Source organism: Bos indicus, chromosome 25, assembly GCF_029378745.1.
Source record: "Bos indicus isolate NIAB-ARS_2022 breed Sahiwal x Tharparkar chromosome 25, NIAB-ARS_B.indTharparkar_mat_pri_1.0, whole genome shotgun sequence".
In the NCBI taxonomy this organism is placed as follows: Eukaryota; Metazoa; Chordata; class Mammalia; order Artiodactyla; family Bovidae; genus Bos; species Bos indicus.
In genome coordinates, this window is record NC_091784.1 from 35,539,949 (window position 1) to 35,557,137 (window position 17,189).

The 17,189-nt window shown below is 58.4% G+C and overlaps 1 protein-coding gene across 4 annotated transcripts in view; it reads left to right on the forward strand.

Annotated features, from left to right (window-relative positions):
- Positions 1 to 17,189, forward strand: part of DTX2 (deltex E3 ubiquitin ligase 2) — a 36,468-nt gene that overhangs the window by 17,534 nt on the left and 1,745 nt on the right. For 3 of the 4 annotated variants that reach the window (XM_019987980.2, XM_070780082.1, XM_019987979.2), the window contains 5 exons: positions 5,198 to 5,298; positions 10,587 to 10,727; positions 13,282 to 13,355; positions 14,596 to 14,754; positions 15,697 to 15,858. In XM_019987980.2, the coding sequence (XP_019843539.2) occupies positions 5,198 to 5,298; positions 10,587 to 10,727; positions 13,282 to 13,355; positions 14,596 to 14,754; positions 15,697 to 15,858 (637 nt within the window). The remainder of the gene's footprint in view (positions 1 to 5,197; positions 5,299 to 10,586; positions 10,728 to 13,281; positions 13,356 to 14,595; positions 14,755 to 15,696; positions 15,859 to 17,189) is intronic. The other variant, XM_019987982.2, reaches the window with a different exon arrangement.

Below are 17,189 nucleotides of genomic sequence, written 5' to 3' on the forward strand. Positions count from 1 at the left end.
ATTATTGAGAGTCTGGGGCCTGCAGAACGTTTTGAGGATTCACAGTGGTGGCCGGGATGGGGGCAGATTTCTGAGAGAGGGTGACCTCAGCAGGCGGTGAGTGGACGTGGGGGCCTGTGGCTGCCCTGTTCCCCGGAGAGTCAGCATCTTGGTGCCACCTCGCTCACCCAGCCCAGCCCTCCTGACCACAAGGAGGGCTGAAACTTCCCAGTGTGAGACCTCCTTGGCAGCTTCTGGGGCCTCTAGTGTTTTCTCCAGAGGACCCGTCCGGCTTCGGTAAGACAATGACAGCTTCACTCACCAAGCACCCGTTATAGCCAGGCTCGGTTTTCCCAGATCCTCCCAACGGCCTGTGGTAGGTGGTGTCCCCAGATTCCAGGGGAGCATGTGGAGGCTGGCGGGGTTGGCAGCACAGCCAGGACGTGGCAGAACTGGGCTCAAACCCAGGCCCCTTGTGGGCCGCGTGGGGCACGTGGAGCTCTGGAAGCCATCTGAAAGTCGGACTGAGAGAAAGACAGGACGTCCTGACGGGTGCGTGCAGAGGCTGGCGCTGCGGAGAAGAAGGCGGGCCTACTGGGTCCTGGTGTCTTCCTGTATGTCTCTTCCTTTCTGAAGCTGGGGCTCGTGGCTCTGAGGTCTTTCTGGAAATTGGAAGCATGGGTAAGGCTTGGGCCTTCCTCAGAGACATAAGCATGCTGGGCTCAGTGCCAACCCAGTCCCTCCCAGTGCCCTGCGAGGCCTCTTCCAGTACGTGGGTCAGTCTATTTTAGAGAAAAACACGTCACGTCTGCCAGCCCAGAAGGGTTATCAGTAAGGGTGAAGCCGCTTTTACGACTCGGTCAGCTTTGCCCAGCCTCCTGGGGCTTCTGTGCTGACGTGTTAACTGAGGCAGGTTTCTCAAAGGTTCTAGAGCTGGGATTCTGGGAGGAGCCAGGCGACCACTTGGGCTTTGTTGCTTTCTTCTGGCACGGGGCTCCCATTGGTCTCCCCTGAGATTTCTCTGGAGTCTCCCCTCCCCAGCTTGAGGGCCCCGTCCAGGCAGGTTCCAGAAGGGAAGGCTGCGGGGCCAGGTAGCCTCACTCTGCTGCTTGGCCGTGCGTGTTGCTGCTTGCCTTGCCACCCTGCCTTGTACACCAGGTGGGAACTGCGCCAGCCAGCTCTGGTAGGTGAAGCAGGGTCAGAGGGGCCTGCCTCCTGACGGGGGGTTCACCTTGACCTCTTGGACCATCTCTTCAGGAGCGGGGAGGGGCGTCTTTCACTGGCAGGGGTCAGTCTTCCCGCGTCTAACTCATTGTGCGGCCTTCTATAGTCAGCCATCTCGAACGGCTGTTGTAGAGCCAGAGGGGGTCTAATTAATCCCTGACCTCTTCACCCAGCTGGGCTGGGAGGATTTGAAAACACTTGGCACCTCAGTTCTCCAGCGGCTGTGGTGTAGTTTCTCCAGGCCAAGCGAACATCAGCAGCATCAGGTGAAAGTTACCAGCGCCACAGACTGGGGAAACCGGGAACCAGCAGCGTTTACTGGTAGCCCCTGGGAAGGACCTGTGAGTGAGCGAAATGAAAGTTTGTGGAGCCCCTGTGGGTTCTTTTTTTGGAACCCATGTAGTTTCAAATCCCTTCCTGCTCAATCCGGGTAAAACCTCAGCTGATGGACCCGCCTCTTGCCCCAGGAGCCTTTCTCTGAGTGAGTAATCTATCGGGAAGACACGTGCTTGTCACTGAGCCGCCGGGTTTAAGTAAATTTCCTGGTAGCTGAAGTTTATCCCTTTAAGCACCAAGACTTGTGTTTCAATGATGTTGGATGGAAGACTTTCCAAAATGTGTCATGCACACGTTGTTTAATAGTGGGTGTGCCATTGTTTAATAGAGGTGTTAGCTCTCTGCTGACTCGGGGTGGTGATTACGAGCAGCCCTCTGTTGCAGCTTCGCTGTAGCAAGGTCTCGGGGGTCTTTGCCCCTGCACTCACCTGGCCTAGGAAAATGGCTCTCATTTTCGTCCATCTACTCTGTTCTTGTCCCGCTGTTCTCCCAGCCTCTGAAAGTTGCACCCTGCTCCCTCCTGCTATCAGTCAGGCTCTTTAAACTTGTAGGATTGGGGTCCTGGACTCCAGTGGGACCTGACTCCTGACTCGCTCACTGTGAGCCCTCGGCTCACCTCTGTTCTCTCTCTACGTCTCTCTTTTCCCCTTGTAAGATTACCAAGTTGGCTAGGGCAGTTGCAGAAGTTTCCCTTTGCTCTGACAGGGCTGTGTTGGTCAGGATTTGGTGAGGGCCCCACGACTCTCCAGAACCGCCTTGTTCCACTGGGACCTGGGACACAGCGGGCATTTGGATCGTACTGCACACAGCCTGGCAGCCACCCAGGGGGGCTTGGGGGATTATTCTCATCTTACAGAGAGAGAAAGTAAAGCTCGGAAAGGGGACTCGACGTGCCCCTCAGTGGGTGCTGGCAGTGGGGTCCCCAGGCTCTGTCTGCATCTTAAGTGTCTTGTACTGCACATGCTCAGAGGGTCCCCTGTGGGGAACTGGAGGGAAGCTTTGCATGCCGTGCTCTCCTGCCTCCTAGCTCTGCCCCTTGTCCAGGACTGTCCAATCCTGTCCAAATAGACGATGAGAAATCTCTGTCTTGTGTTCTCACCTCCACTTGGAAGCTCCTGGAGATGGTTTCTTAGATGGGAAAGGCAGGGAGGGCCTAGTAGGAGACCTAGGAACCCAACAGGCAGGCAGGGGGCTGATAGGAAGGAATTCTCAGAAGGGCACTTCATGGGCAAATGGTGCCCACAGCAGAGAACATTCTGCCAGTCTGAGCTCTTAGCGGACAGCGCAGGGGGATCCGTGACCTCCGAGGCTCTGTCTGCTCTTCAGAGTCCCCGTCGTGGAAACCGCTGGATCCTTTCTCTGTCCCTTCTGATCACAGCAGAGAAACGTATGGGGGAGGAGCTGGGGAAAGTCACAGGGGAAGTGACACCGGGAGATCCCTAGGCAGATGGAACTTTGACGCTTCCTGGTCCCACTTCCTCCGTGAGCTGCCTGTTGGAAGCCTTACTGCCTGTCTGCTTTCTGCTCTCATTCTTGTGGTAGAACCTGAGCCTTGGCCTTCTCTCTCAGATATGGGCCTCTTGCCAGCAAGGGGAGACCCCGCTGCCCTGGCCCTGCTGGGCCCGTGGTGCCCAGCCCGCTGGGTCACCCCTTGGAGCAGCAGAGCCAGGCTTTGGCTTTCCCACTTTCTGGCTCATTGCTCCCTGTTGAGTTGGCTTAGGAGGTGAAGGACGCCTCCAAGGACTGTATCTTCTCCAAGTCGTTCACTTCTAGAACCTGAGAATTGAAGAAACACACTCAGGAAGGGGGTGGGTGTGGCTTCAAATTAAACAGCTTAGTGGGGCCAAAGCCTTAGCCCGGGTGTCGTGCATGCCCAGCCCTTCCCCCACTGCCTTAGCAGAGCATCCAGGCCTGGTTCCATTGTCCCCTTGGGGCTGACAGTAGACATGGGCAGCAGGAAGCGTAAAGTCCAGAAGTGAAAACCAGTACCAGCCAGTGTGAGATTTTGTGGACCAGAACCGGCCAGCTCCCCGTTGCGTCCAGCAGCGGCATGTGTGACCTGAGGCTGGCGGTAGGCAGGGGGCTGGAGGAGCTCCCAGAAGCATCTGCCACCAGCAGGTGGCTGCTGGGCTGTTGGCCGTTGCGAGGGTAGGACAGCAGGCTGGAGGCGTCCATCGTTTCCTGAGCACCTTTCCAGCTCCTGGCTGTGGCCTGAGCCCAGTGAACCCAGGCCCTGTCCTCGGGGAGCTCCAGTTAGGGGCTGCGGACCCTTCGTCTTGTATCATCTTGAACATGAGCAGGGCTGGAGGACACAGTCACTGGGATGAGGAGGGAGTAGCAGGCACCTCGGGCCATCTGCATCAGACGTCTCCAGTATGGGGCTCCCCACAACCTATACTGGCATGGATTTATTACCATTTAAAAATATGATGGCTTCCCTGATGGTCTAGTGGCTAAGACCCTGAGCCCCCAGTGCAAGGGTCCCTGGTTCAGTCCCTGGTCAGGGAACTAGATCCCACATGCTGCAACTAAGACCTAGTACAGTCAGATCAATCAACAGATATTTAAAAAGTGAAAAAGTAAAAATACAATCACACACACACATATATAATGGCTTAAAGCCAAGTGAGAGAGTTGGAATTAGTCACTGTGGGAAGCAAGACCTTCATTAAAAAAAATTTTTTTTCCTTTATTTTAAATAGATTTACAGGAAAGTTACAAAAATAGTGGAGTTTCCATCTCTCTTACTTGGACTTCTTGTGTTAACATCTTTCATGATAACCGTAGTGCAGTTGCCAGAACCAAAGACTCACCATTGGTGTGGGACTATTAGCTAAGGACTTTTCTGATTTTCATCAGTTTTTTCTGTGGTGTTCTCTTCTCGATCCATGAACCCACTCTGCATCCAGTTGTCATTCCTCCTCTCCTCCTCCTCTGGATAAAACCGCTCCTCAGTCTTTCTTCATCTTCCATAACCTTGACACTTTGGAAGAGTTACTTTTGTCAAATGGTCTTAATTTGGTTTCATCAAATGTTTTCTCATGATTGGACTGAGGCTATGCTGTTTTGGCAGAAACGACAAAAAGGGTGTTAATTTCCTTCTCAGAACATCTTCTCTTGGAGTTCCTGATGATGTTTGGCCCGTTACTGGTGGTGCTGGGCTTGACCACTAGGAGTGGTTTCTATTGGACTTCCGCTCTCTGGTTACCACAGAGCCCTCATTTCGGTGAAGCTGGTGAGCTCATAGTTCTTTTAGGATTTGTCTTCAGAGTCTTGGGATTGTCCAGGAGAGCATTTTGTGACAGCCAACGCTTCGTTATCCATACCATGTAAAAAGATGAGTCTTGTCCCCAGCCGTGTTCTTCCCTGCCCAGTGTTCCCTCCCCTCCCCAGTGCCCCACCTGGAGTCTGACTTTTATTGGTTGATTTTCACGGAGGAAGTGCTTTCGAGAGTCGTGACCATCAGACCTCTTCGCCCGTCCTTTGAGATATTCTTCGTGGGGATCTTTTCTCTTAAAAAGAAAAACCAGAAGCCCTCAGTGCAGAGGCTGCTGCGGGGAAGTGAAACCGCAAAGGGGCCTCGGCAGCACCAGGGTCTTCCTCACTTTCTGCCAAGTCAGCTCCTCACATTGAGCTCTGTCCCCTTCTTCTCCCCAAGTGCCTCTCTGCCCAGCGGTCCAGTGAGCAGCCCCCGGAGTGTCCCCGCCACGGTGCCTGTGAAGATGCCGAAGCCCAGCCGGGTCCAGCAAGCCCTCGCAGGTAGGCAGGTGGTCTCCGGTCCAGTCATGTCCGCCGGGGTGGGACTTGCGGGTGGGGAATGTTTGGGGCAGGGGGAGGAGATTGTGGGGAGGGGGTCTTCTGACCCTCTGTGTTCTTGTGGAAACCCACAGGGGCTCCTTGGGGGGGCAGCGCCTTTTTTCATTGATGGTGACCTGTCCCTCCCCCCGTGAGTGAGCCTGGGTGCCCCCTCATTTGTCTCAGTGTGGAGGGGATCGTACCTGATGATGTGGGTGCACAGTTCCAACTTTCTCCATCTTTTACGTTTTCACGTCACCTTGAATTATGGTTCAGGAGTCGCTTTTCTGTTCTGACATGCTTTAGGCATTTCCCTACAGGGGCCCTTTGGGGAGTTCCTCCACCTTTTTTGGCTGGAGTTCACGTTTTGAGCAAGTGGCTTTTGTGTCTCACTAGGTCGTTTGTTAACCCTGCCCCTTTGAACGGTTTTCAGAATTCCTTCTGTGGGTGTTGGGAAGCCACTGAGAGTTGTTTTTTAACTTAGGGGGAATGTAGACTGTGGCATGAAGGTACACCGAGGTGTCTGGTGAACCGCCGTCATTTAGAGGTGGAGGCAGGGGAGGAAGCTGGCCAGTCCGTGTGCTGGGTGAGTCACTGTGATAGCACAGGGCGGGCTGGAGAGGCCCAGGCTGGAGGCAGAGAGGCCGTGTGGACCCAGGCTTCGTGCCCCAGGCTGGCTGACCACTGACTAGGGCCTTGGCAGTGGATGGAGGTAAGGGCTTCTGACTCAGTGATTGGACTGGTTGTGAGATGGAAGGAATAGAATGAGGCCTGGTGTGTGCTGCCAACAGCGAAGTCCTCGTGACTAAGGACGAGACTCATTTCATCCCAATAGCAGCTCTGTGCGGGAGGAACTTTGATTCTCATTTTACATTTGAGGAAACTGATGCGCTAAGAATTCCAGAAACCTCCCAAGGCCAGGCAGCCAGTCCTGGACAGAGTGGGATTCAGCCCCAGGCCTTGTTGGCCTCAGAATCTGGGCTCTTCACTATGACACTGTGCTGCTCCCGAGTCTGGTGGGTCCATGTCTGTGGCCGGTGGAGCTGTCCTGGAGGCGGGGGAGTTTGGATGGGCAGCTCAGAAGAGCAGTGTGGGGTGGAGTAGGGGGGCGTCTGCCCGCCCAGGAGTGTGTGAACTTACAGAGACTGGGTGGACCACCAGGAAGAAGAGCACTTGAAAGACATGGAAGGACCAGTCAGAGATGTAGTGGAGACAAGAGAGTGGGGCCAGGAAGGGCCCAGGAGGGGACATGCTAACCAGCAAGCCCTCCGGAACACACTCACCTGCTCAGCCATCAGCCCTCTGCTGCGGCAGAGAGAACAGTGAGCAAAGATGACTAGATAGTTCCTGCCCAGTTTAGGTCTTCTCGTGGCATCACATAGCCCAGGTACTTCGGATTGTGTGTGTGTGTGTGTATGTGCGCACGTGTGTACATGTACTGCTGGGGTGTGTGTGTGGGTGTGCGTGTGCGCGCACGTGTGTACATGTACTGCTGGGGTGTGCGTGTGTGCGCGTGCGTGTATGCGTACACATACTGCTGGGGTGTGCGTGTGTGCACGCATGCACGTGCATACATGTACTGCTGGGGTGTGTGTGTGTGTGTGCACGTGTGTACATGTACTGCTGGGGTGTGTGTGTGTGCGTGCACGTGTGTACATGTACTTCTGGGGGTGTGTGCGCGTGCGTGTGCATACATGTACTGCTGGTGTGTGTGTGTATGCGCACGTGCACGTGCGTAAATGTACTGCTGGGGTGTGTGCGTGTGTGTGCGTGCACATGCATACGTGTACTGCTGGGGTGTGTGTGTGTGTGTGTGCGCACGCGTGCGTACATGTACTGCTGGGGTGTGTGTGTGTGTGCATGCACGTGCATACATGTACTGGGGTGTGTGTGTGTGCGCGCGTGTGCATACATGTACTGCTGAGGTATGTGTGTGTGTGTGCGTGCACATGCGTACATGTACTGCTGGGGTGTGCGTGTATGCGCGCATGCATGTGCATACGTGTACTGCTGGGGTGTGTGCGTGTGTGTGCGTGTACATGCGTACATGTACTGCTGGGGTGTGTGTGTGCGTGTGCGCACGCGTGCATACATGTACTGCTGGGGTGTGTGCGTGTGCACGCGCGCATGCGTACATGTACTGGGGTGTGTGTGTGTGCGCGCGTGTGCATACATGTACTGCTGAGGTATGTGTGTGTGTGTGTGCGCGTGTGTACATGTACTGCTGGAGAGAGGTTGCGGGAGCAAGCCCAGCCTGCAGGTGCCTGGCTCCATTCAGCCCTGCAGTCGCTGAGGGCCTAATACCAGCATGGTCCCCTCTACCCGCAGCTCAGCAGTGGTCTGGGTGCTGAGGCACTCTCGGGGCCGGGACCCTCTCCTGGCCTTGTTCTCTGTGTCCCCTGCCACCTTTGCTCTCAGAGCGATCCTGGGGCGTTTTAACCTCCCATATGCTTGTCAAGGAGACAGACCCTGAAGCTCAGGAGTGGGTCCTGGCGAGGAAAGAGTAGACAAGTCAGTGGCCGAACACCGCCTCCCCTGAACGCAGGGCTCTGGCTTGTACTGTTGCTGGGGCGGCTGTGTGGGGCGCCAGGGAACCAGGGACCCTGGGCCCACCCCCAGGTAGCAGGGGCTGGAGAGACGTCTCAGCTGGGCAGTGGTTGTGGATTTGGTCATGGATCTGGGAGTACTCGTGCCTCACTGAGGTGAGCACCTGGGCCCAGGGGTTCTCAGGCAGGCTCCTGGCCAGCAGCTGCGCTGCGGAAGGGCTGCGTGCACCCTGCGCTGGAGGAGGGGCCGCCTCTCCGTCAGCCAGGCGCCTCGGGGGATGGCTTTACTGCCTGCCGCCTGGCCAGGGCCCCTCCCTAAGGGGTGTGGGGAGGAGTGGGTCCCCCAGGCCGGGGCCAGGCTCCCAACCAGCAAGGGAGGAGGAGTGTCTGCATTTTACGCTGCCAGGACCTGCCCAAGGCCGGTCAGCCCCAGGGGAGGGGTAACAGCCTCAAAGCCAGGTTAGTAAGGCCAGGGCAGGAGGAGGGTAGGCTGGCATCTGAGCCCAGTCACTAGACGAAAGGCCAACACTGGGCTTCAGAAAGGGGGAGTTCGCACGTGTGACCAGGTGTGGGACCTGCCGGGGGCTCTGGCAGACCAAGATGAGAGTGGGAAAAGCTGTGCTTGTCCGCCCTGTTACAGTTGTTTGGGGATGTTGGGAGTTTGTGGGGGGGGCACATCCCTGAGCCCTTGCTCTTGGGGAAGTTGTGATGGCCCCTCGTGTCCCTCCCCCATCCTCTCCACTGGATGCCGCTTTTGTGACGTGTTGGCTGCGGGATGACCTTCACACTTTTTCACGAGAAGGCAGACCGGCAGAGCCAGGGGCTGCTTCTCCGCAGGCGTGTAAACTGAGACTTACTGTCTGTGGCTGGAATGAGGAGGAGCGGGTCCTTCGTTAGAAGCAGCAGCAGCGCTGTCCATTCCAGCCTCTTGCGGGGCTGATGGCGTGGCCTCAGGGATGTCCGCTCCCCAGCAGGCAGAGACTGGGTCTCCCCTGTGACCAGGCCCTGCCCTGTGTGGTTGGATCAAGTGAAGACAGTCACAAAGACAGAAGCCCATGTTACGTCTGGTGCTGAGAATGGAGTGGAGTGAAGGAGATGAGCTGGAGGGGAACGTGGCCGTTCTAGATGGGTGGTCAAGGAGGGGCAGCTGGGAGATGGGTCTGGTTGATGGGCAGGGTCCGGTGGCTTCTGGGAGAATAAATCACAGTCAGCACACACAACTCCTGGGTTCCCATCAGGAATTGTTCTCTTTCCATCTGTCTGCACCCCCTGCCTGCTTGTCATCCAGTCCACCCAATGTTTAGTTCCCAGGGGAGCCACATTGGAGCCCAGGAACAGCCTTGGGATGCTGTGGCATCGCACTGCCTGCTGGACGAGTGCCCAGCGTCCAGCCTCGGTGTTCTGATGGGCACTCTGGCACAGTGCACCCAGCGCTGCCTGGGCCGCCAGACTCTGCTGCTGTCCTGCGCTGGGCACGTGGGCTGTGCTGAGAACCTCTGTTCTCCAGTGGGGGCCACGGTGGGGCCTGATGGAGCCCAGGGCCAGCTCCCCCCTGGCTGCTGTGGATCACCTCTGGAGAGGGCAGCAGGTCCGCCTGTCCTGTCCACGGTGCCCAGACTGCAGGCCAGATTCTGAACACCTGTTAACTCCCTAAGGGGGTGGCAGAGAGGAAGCCCAGAGCCCCTCTTCACGGCAGGAGGTGCTTAAGGGACGGGGAGGGGAGGGTGGAGGCCGGTGTGGACCACAGAGTAGCTGAGAGCATGGCAGGAGCGGTGCCTCCAGCAGGAGGATGTGCTCGGTTCCAGGTCCTTAGGGAGCATGGGTCAGGGTCAGCTAGGGCACGGGCGGAGCACCAGACTGAGGAGTGGGGCATCTGCTCTGCAGGCATCAGGGAAGGAGTGACAAGATTGGACAGTCCATTTGGGGTGGCCGCCTGCTGCCGCCCCTCCCGCTGTGGGCTGCCCCGTGTTCCCACCACGGCCAGAGGAGCTGTCTGAGCCTCGGCTGAGGGACCAGAGAAGGGAGCTCCGGGCTGGGACCTTAGCTGCTCCCGAAGAGTGGTCCTGGGGGCCATAGGGACACCTCGGTGAGGAGGCAGACCCTGGGGCAGGATTCCTGCCTGTTTCCCCCAGTAATGGCTCTGAAGGCACCTAGACAGGCCGGGTGGTGCACGGAGAACAGGCAGCACCCCACGGGGGGCCAGGCGACCGGGGGCCGCGGGGGCTCAGCTGCGGGGGCACAGAGGGAGACCCGCAAGCTCCGGACCATCCGCCTTTCCATGGCTTGGCTGCACCCTCCTGTGTTGCCCTCTGCTCTCCTTCCTCACGCTGGCATGGAGAGGCGGCCCCCCCAGATCCGCTCTGGATGCGTCTTGGGGTGGTGTTCTGCCCTCTGCCCTCCTGAAGCCACGGCCTCCCCATCTGCATGCTCCGGGCACAGGCTGATGGGGTGCTTGTTCAGACCCTCCTGGAACTTGGGGCCAGGGCTCTCACAAACTGGCATTTCACTGATTGTCGAGCTCAGCCCTGCCGGTCTGGGTGGGCCCTGGCAGCCTCGAGTAGCTAGATTCCCCGGGGAGATGGGCGAGTCCTGATGGCCATCGACAGTGCCACCTGGGTGCAGCTGGGGTTTGTGGCGGTCACGAGCCGGACAGCTCCTTCTAACGTTTCTCCCCTCTCTGCATGTCTGATCTTGCACCCCGTGTAGGCATGACGAGTATTCTGATGTCAGCCATTGGACTCCCTGTGTGTCTTAGCCGCGCACCCCAGCCCGCCAGCCCTCCCGCCTCCTGTCTGGCCTCTAAAAGTCACAGCTCAGTTAAGAGATTGAGGAAAATGTCCATGAAAGGTAGTTCCTGCTCACAAATACTCTCTGGCCTCTGCTCAGCCTCCTCCGAGCCTCGCTGCCTCTGACTCTCCCACACCGGCCTCTCTCCTCTGACCACCTCGGCCCTTCGCCCTCCCCTCGCCTGCGGGGGTGGTGATGGGCTCGGTGGCCCATCCTGCCCTTGGCAGCAAGCCTGGCCCCTGGGAATCCACTCCCCTGTGAGACCCAGAGTTCAGTGCTGCAGTGGAAGCGTGAGGGGCCTGTGCTTGAAGACTCAGTGACTGTAAACAGAAGTTCGAGGCAAGACGAGGCTTAGGAGGGGGGACAGCTCTGTCCCTTCCACTGGGGCCACCGTGTGTCTCAGGAGGGGCCAGCCCACATGGGGCTGCTTCAGAGGGGCCCCCAACAACCATGCCATTCCCGTCACATGGCTAGGGGAGAAGGGGTTTCAGAACTGTTAGAAGGTGCTGTGTGAGTCTGAAGAAAATTCAAGAGGAGGGCCTGCTGCATAGTAAGTTCTACGCCTGTCATTTCTAAAACCGTGGCTCTGCTGCCCTCACTGGGCCAGAGAAGTGACTGCTTCGGGGACCTTCAGGATGGCGTGAGCAGGGCTCTGGCCCTGCCAGTCTGGGTTTGCAGTGCTCGCTCACCAGCTTTGTGATCTCATGCCAGCTTCCGCATTCACGAGCAGTGGGCCTCCTACCCAGCAGACCGGTGTGGGAAGAAGAGGAAGTACACACGCAGGGGCAGTGCCTGGCACATGGTGATCGAGTTCGCTGCCTCTCTGACCGTCGGGAGGAGGGGAGGAGGGAAGCCAGGGACGGGTGGCCCTGAGAGCCCAGCTGCCATCACCACCCCTAGCCTTGCTCCCTCTTACTCTGCCTCAGGGCTGGATCTGTGGGCAGGGCCGCTTCCTGCGACACTCGGGGTTTGCTCTGAAAACATGGCGTTCAGCAGACCCTCTGGCCTTCCTGGGCTCAGATGTCCTTTCGTGGGGTAGGCGGTCACCTGGCTGGCCCTCTTTTGAGAAAAGTGGATCATGGAGAGTTACTGTCAGTTTCGAAAGGCTGCCTGGACGCGGGGAGGCGGGAGAGGAAGGGGTGCTCAGACAGGCCTTGCCGGAGGGGTTCTGGGGTTCAGCTGGAGACTGGCCTGTCACCGAAGTGGCCTTCTAGACCAGCCTTTTCTAGAAGGTCTCTCCCCTGAGTAGAGTCCCAGGTACTAGGCTGGCCACCTGGTGCTGGTGGGGATCGTGCTTTGGTCTGGCTTTCTCTCCAGTGAGCAGAGTCAGGGTCCTTGAGGTCTGTGTCTGGGGATGTGTATGCGTGTGGATGGGGGTGCCTGATCTGCATTGGCTTCTAGCTGCCTCTCAGGTCATAGCAGCTAATGTCTTTTCAGTGCTCACCTCTTGGGCTGGCGTCAGATCCACTTTTTAGATGAGTGACCTGAGACTCAGAGGTGACCTGATCTGGTCCCAGATCCAGACTCCTGATCTGGTCCCAGATCCCAGAGCCAGACTCCATCCTGGCCTCACCCAGCCCCGACCCCTCCACTCCCTCCTGCTTGTCACCGGGCCTCCTCTGGTCTAGAGGGGGCTCCCGCTGTTGAGCCCTCAGACTTGTAAGGCTCTGTAGCCACAGGCTGATGGCTGGGAGCTTGGGCTTACGCCAGAGCCCCTCTGGTCTCAGAGGCTGGGACCAGGAGCTCCCCCGGACTTGAGGCAGGCAGGCCTCCCCGCGCCTCCCTCCCAGACTGGGCCGGTCTCCCCATCCCTCCCTCTGCTCCTGTTTTGCTGCCACTCTGTGACTCTGCTGATTGACTCTCTGGCTGCAGCGGGAGGTGGGGAGGGGGTGCTTGTCCTTGGGGTGGGGCTTGTTCGGTGCAGGGCCTCCCCTCCCAGCTTCACGCCCAGGTGCACACGGAGGCGTGGGAGGTTTCGAGAGGAAGAGGCGGGGCGATGGAGCTGTGGGCAGCTGAGGAATCGAGGAGGTGGGTCACTGGCACCCCAGTCCAGGGACAAGCCCAAGAGCTCCGTGGTTGGCTGTGGCTGTGTGGCCGTCTCTGCGGTCGTGTGCACACGGATGTCCCCGCAGGGCGGGCGTGCACTGTACACACAACTCAGAACACTTACTTCTCTTACCCAGACTCTCTTCTGAGAGTAATGAAAGTTGAGTAAAATCACCTGGCCAGAACACACTCCAGGGCATTTGTTTAGAAGCTGCTCTTTAGCCCTCCTGCATGTCCTCTGAAGCCTGGGTCTGGGCTCCTGAGTGAAGGTGCGCGGGGCCGTGGCTGAGGCCCCGCCTGTGGCTCCTGAAGGCCGTGGCCAGCTGCCATCTCTGCTTCTCTTCCTCCAGTGCTCCTGGGGCCACCCCCCACCCCCCGCCCCGGCCCCCGGTGGAGCTCTGGACTGTTCTGCGCCTGGCCTGTTCTCTCCTCTCCTGCACACTAACCTTCCCATCTGAGCCATCCTAACCTCCCTCCCGGCAGCTTGGACCGCTCCCTGTCCTCCTCTCTCATCCCAGCATCTCCAGTTTGTTCTCCTCAGGATACCATTTATGTTCTTCTCTCCTAGGAGGGTCCCCAAAGCCAGAGCCAGAGCAGGTGATCAGAAACTACACCGAAGAGCTGAAGACGGCCCCGGAGGAGGTGTGTGTCGTGGGGGCCGTGCTGCTTTTGCTTTTGTTTGGTAACGGGGTGGCTCAGACGAGGCCCCCAGCCTGTCCTCTGCCGGAAGGTGCCTCGTCCAGAGACCAGTCCTGCCCCGCTGGCTTCGGGCAGGGCCAGCTGGGGTTCCTGCTTTTAACCCCGTCACGGCTTCACCTGACCCGTCTCTGCTGAGTCTCATTTTGGGGCTGTGATGCCACTGTTCTCCAGTTTGAATGGAGAGCCCTGGAGAATCCTGAGGGGTGGGTTCAAGGTCACGTGTGCCGGTTCAGAGCTGGGGACTCTCTGGCCGCCTTCTCCTGCAAGTCGAGAACATAGGAAGCATCTGGTTGGTAAAGGTTTGGACAGAAACTTGGAAGTCCTTCTCACCTTGGGCTTCCCCTCCTGCCCACCCCCTTCACAGGAGTCTGTCCATCTCTCTGCCCTTGTGCTCACCTGACACAGCTGGGTTGTTTGGCCCCCGGCAGCCTCCCCGCCAGCTGCTGCTGATCACACAGCCAATGTGTGGCCGTGATGGTTTAGTACCCACTGCTCATGCCACCTGCCTGTTGCCATGTTGCTGTGCTTACAGAAGCAAAGAGATGGCCCCAGCCTTTTCTTGAACCAGGGAGGGCTTCCTGGAGGCGGAGGCATCTTATACTGGGCAGAATGCCCACAGGAGTCTAAGCAGGAGGAATGCTTCTGCTTACCCTGATGTGTAAGACAAAGCCCCACCCCCAGTCATGGCCTTCAGGGCCTCCCGGGACCTGGTCCCCTCCCCTTTGTTCCCCTGCACCCAGGTCACCCCTGCCCTGCAGGTGCACTGGCCCCTAACAGCAATGCTGGCTCCTGCTTCAGTACGCTCTCTTCTCTCTCCTGCCTGCCTGTTGCTGTGCTTGTGCTTCTGACAGGTTCCCTTTCCCTTGGAAAGCCCAGTGCTGTGGGCCCCTCCTGTCCTTTCCTCTCTGCCTGGCTCTTCTGCCGCCTTCTCAGCCTGGGCTCCAGGCGTCACAGCAGCCCCCAGGCTCAGTGCCACCTGCCATCCCCTCTGCCACGGTGACAGTGACTGCTCAGGCTGCAGACACCAGTGACCCCTTGGTGCTCCCAGCCTCCAGAATGGAGAGCTGTGGGGTTGACTTAGATTGGGGTCCAGCATTTCCGCAGATGACGGCTGGTCCTCAGGACTTGCCCTTGTGGCGCAGGGGCAGTGGGTGAGCCTGCCCCGTGTGGGGTCTCCCTCCAGGACTGCATCATCTGTATGGAGAAGCTGTCCGTGGCGTCTGGGTACAGCGACGTGACCGACAGCAAGACCTTCGGGCCCATGGCCGTGGGCTGCTTGGCCAAGTGCAGCCACACCTTCCACCTGCTCTGCCTGCTGGCCATGTACTGCAACGGGAACAAGGTACCCATGGCCCCCGGCCGGGGTGGGGGGATCGGGGTCACCTGCCCGTCCCGGTTGTGCCGCACCTGAGCAGGCGACTGGGGCTTGCCCAGAGACCGCCTTGAGACGTCCGCAGCCCTGGCCTTGGAGCGGAGGGGGCTGGGGGTGGCGGGTGACGCCAGGCTGCCCTGCCTTTGGTGTAATTTAGCCAGAGTGGACAGAGGTCGGGGAGCAGAGAGAGCCAAGGCCCGTGGGGCTTTGCCTGGGCTGTCCTCTGTGCAGCATCCTTCTGCCACGCGTGCCGGCCAGGGCTCCAGCCTCGCAGTCCTTCCGTCACCGGGTTTTCTGTTCCATTTTAAACATGACTCAGCTGTGTAGCAGAGAAGGCAATGGCATCCCACTCCAGTACTCTTGCCTGGAAAATCCCATGGACGGAGGAGCCTGGTGGGCTGCAGTCCATGGGGTCGCGAAGAGTCGGACACGACTGAGCGACTTCACCTTCACTTTTCTCTTTCATGCACTGGAGAAGGAAATGGCGACCCACTCCAGTGTTCTTGCCTGGAGAATCCCAGGGACGGGGGAGCCTGGTGGGCTGCCGCCTCTGGGGTCCCACAGAGTCGGACGCGACTGAAGCGACTTAGCAGCAGCAGCAACTGTGTAGACTTTGGTTTATAAACCTAATTTCTCTAATTGATGCCAGTCTCTTGGTACTTTGACTCTTTAATGAAAATTGCATAATGAGTTTCTGGGGTAAAACTTACCTTTCCAAGAACATTGCCAAAATTGAATTTCTTTGCAAGGAGTCTGCCAGGGAGCTGGGCGACTGGCCTAGGACCCGCTGGGTGACCAGGGAACCAAACCCGTGTCCCTGCAGGTCTCTTTCCCATCTAGTCAGCGGGGTGGCTGGCCTGGGTGCCCTCTCAGGGCCACCAGCTCAGTCCACAACCTTCTGCCCTGTCCCAGGATGGAAGCTTGCAATGTCCCTCCTGCAAAACGATCTACGGGGAGAAGACTGGGACCCAGCCCCGGGGGAAGATGGAGGTGTTCACGTTTCAGATGTCCCTCCCTGGCCACGAGGACTGTGGGACGATCCTCATAGTCTACAACATTCCCCACGGCATTCAGGTGAGGGGCACGGCACAAGAGGAGCCTCCTTGGATCTTTCTGGAATCGGCCCCTCTCTGGGGCTCTTCCTGTCCCACTCTGTCCCCCGGGGTCACTGAGGGGGCCCGGCTGCCCAGTCAGACTCCCAGCAATCAGGAGGCACTCGTGCTGGGGGCTCCATCCAGCCCTTAGGGTTGTGGAAGCAAAGAGATGGCCCCTGCCTTTTCTTGAACCAGGGAGGGCTTCCTGGAGGCGGAGGCATCTTAGCTGGACTTGTACTGGGCAGAAGGCCCACAGGAATCTAACCAGGAAAAACAAGAGCTTCTGTTGGGCTAGCTGGCTGGCTGGGGAGCCCACAAGCAGGAACCTTCCCAAGGGGCAGAGTGCAGGGCAGAGAGGTGCCTGCAGTGAGGCCTGACCGCTCTTGAGGGACCAGCTCAGTGGGCTGACCCAGACCTGTGTGGGGTGTGGAGGAGCAGGAACCTCAGCTGCAGGTCCCAGTGGAGACCCAGCAAGAGTCTGGGCTCCTCAGGTTTCTGCCTTGGACCGGGGGATCTCAGCATCCCCCCAGAGCCTCGTTGGCTAGGAAGATACAGGAGGACAGGCTGTCCCTTGCTTTTGTCCAATTATGTGCTTTCCCCTGGTTGTCCTCCAAAGTGACATTGTGCTCAAAGTGAAACTGGAAAAATTAGAAACATTCTAGACAGCAGTAGAGCCACAAAGCAGGAGGGGGATTTGGAGTTGTACATGGTGTGTCTCCCGAAGAAGGCAATGGCACTCCACTCCAGTACTCTTGCCTGGGAAACCCCATGGATGGAGGAGCCTGGTAGGCTGAAGTCCATGGGGTCGCGAAGAGTCGGACACGACTGAGCGACTTCACTTTCACTTTTCACTTTCATGCATTGGAGAAGGAAATGGCGACCCACTCTAGTGTTCTTGCCTGGAGAGTCCCAGGGACAGGGGAGCCTGGTGGGCTGCCGTCTATGGGGTCGCACAGAGTCGGACACGACTGAAGCGACTTAGCAGCAGCAGCAGCAGCATGGTGTGTCTCCATGGGCTGAGGGCAGAGCAAGGGCTGAGCGTGGTTCCAGCCCTCGCCCTCTGGGTAGCCTGCTGCCATGGTCTCGGGGCCCTGCTCCATCCGGAGAGAGCAGTGGAGGTGCTGTGCGCCCCAGGGATGGTGAAGCAGGCCCTGCCGTCCAGTCCAGAGAGCCCTGTGCCCAGAGGGTTGCCAGTGAAGTAGGAGCTTCCGGTCTGGCCTCTGACAGGTCTGGTTTCCTCAGGGACGTGGAGGCCGTAGGGTGTGTGGTGCCCAGCAGAGCAGCATGGGTTCAGGGAGGGCAGGTGTGGGC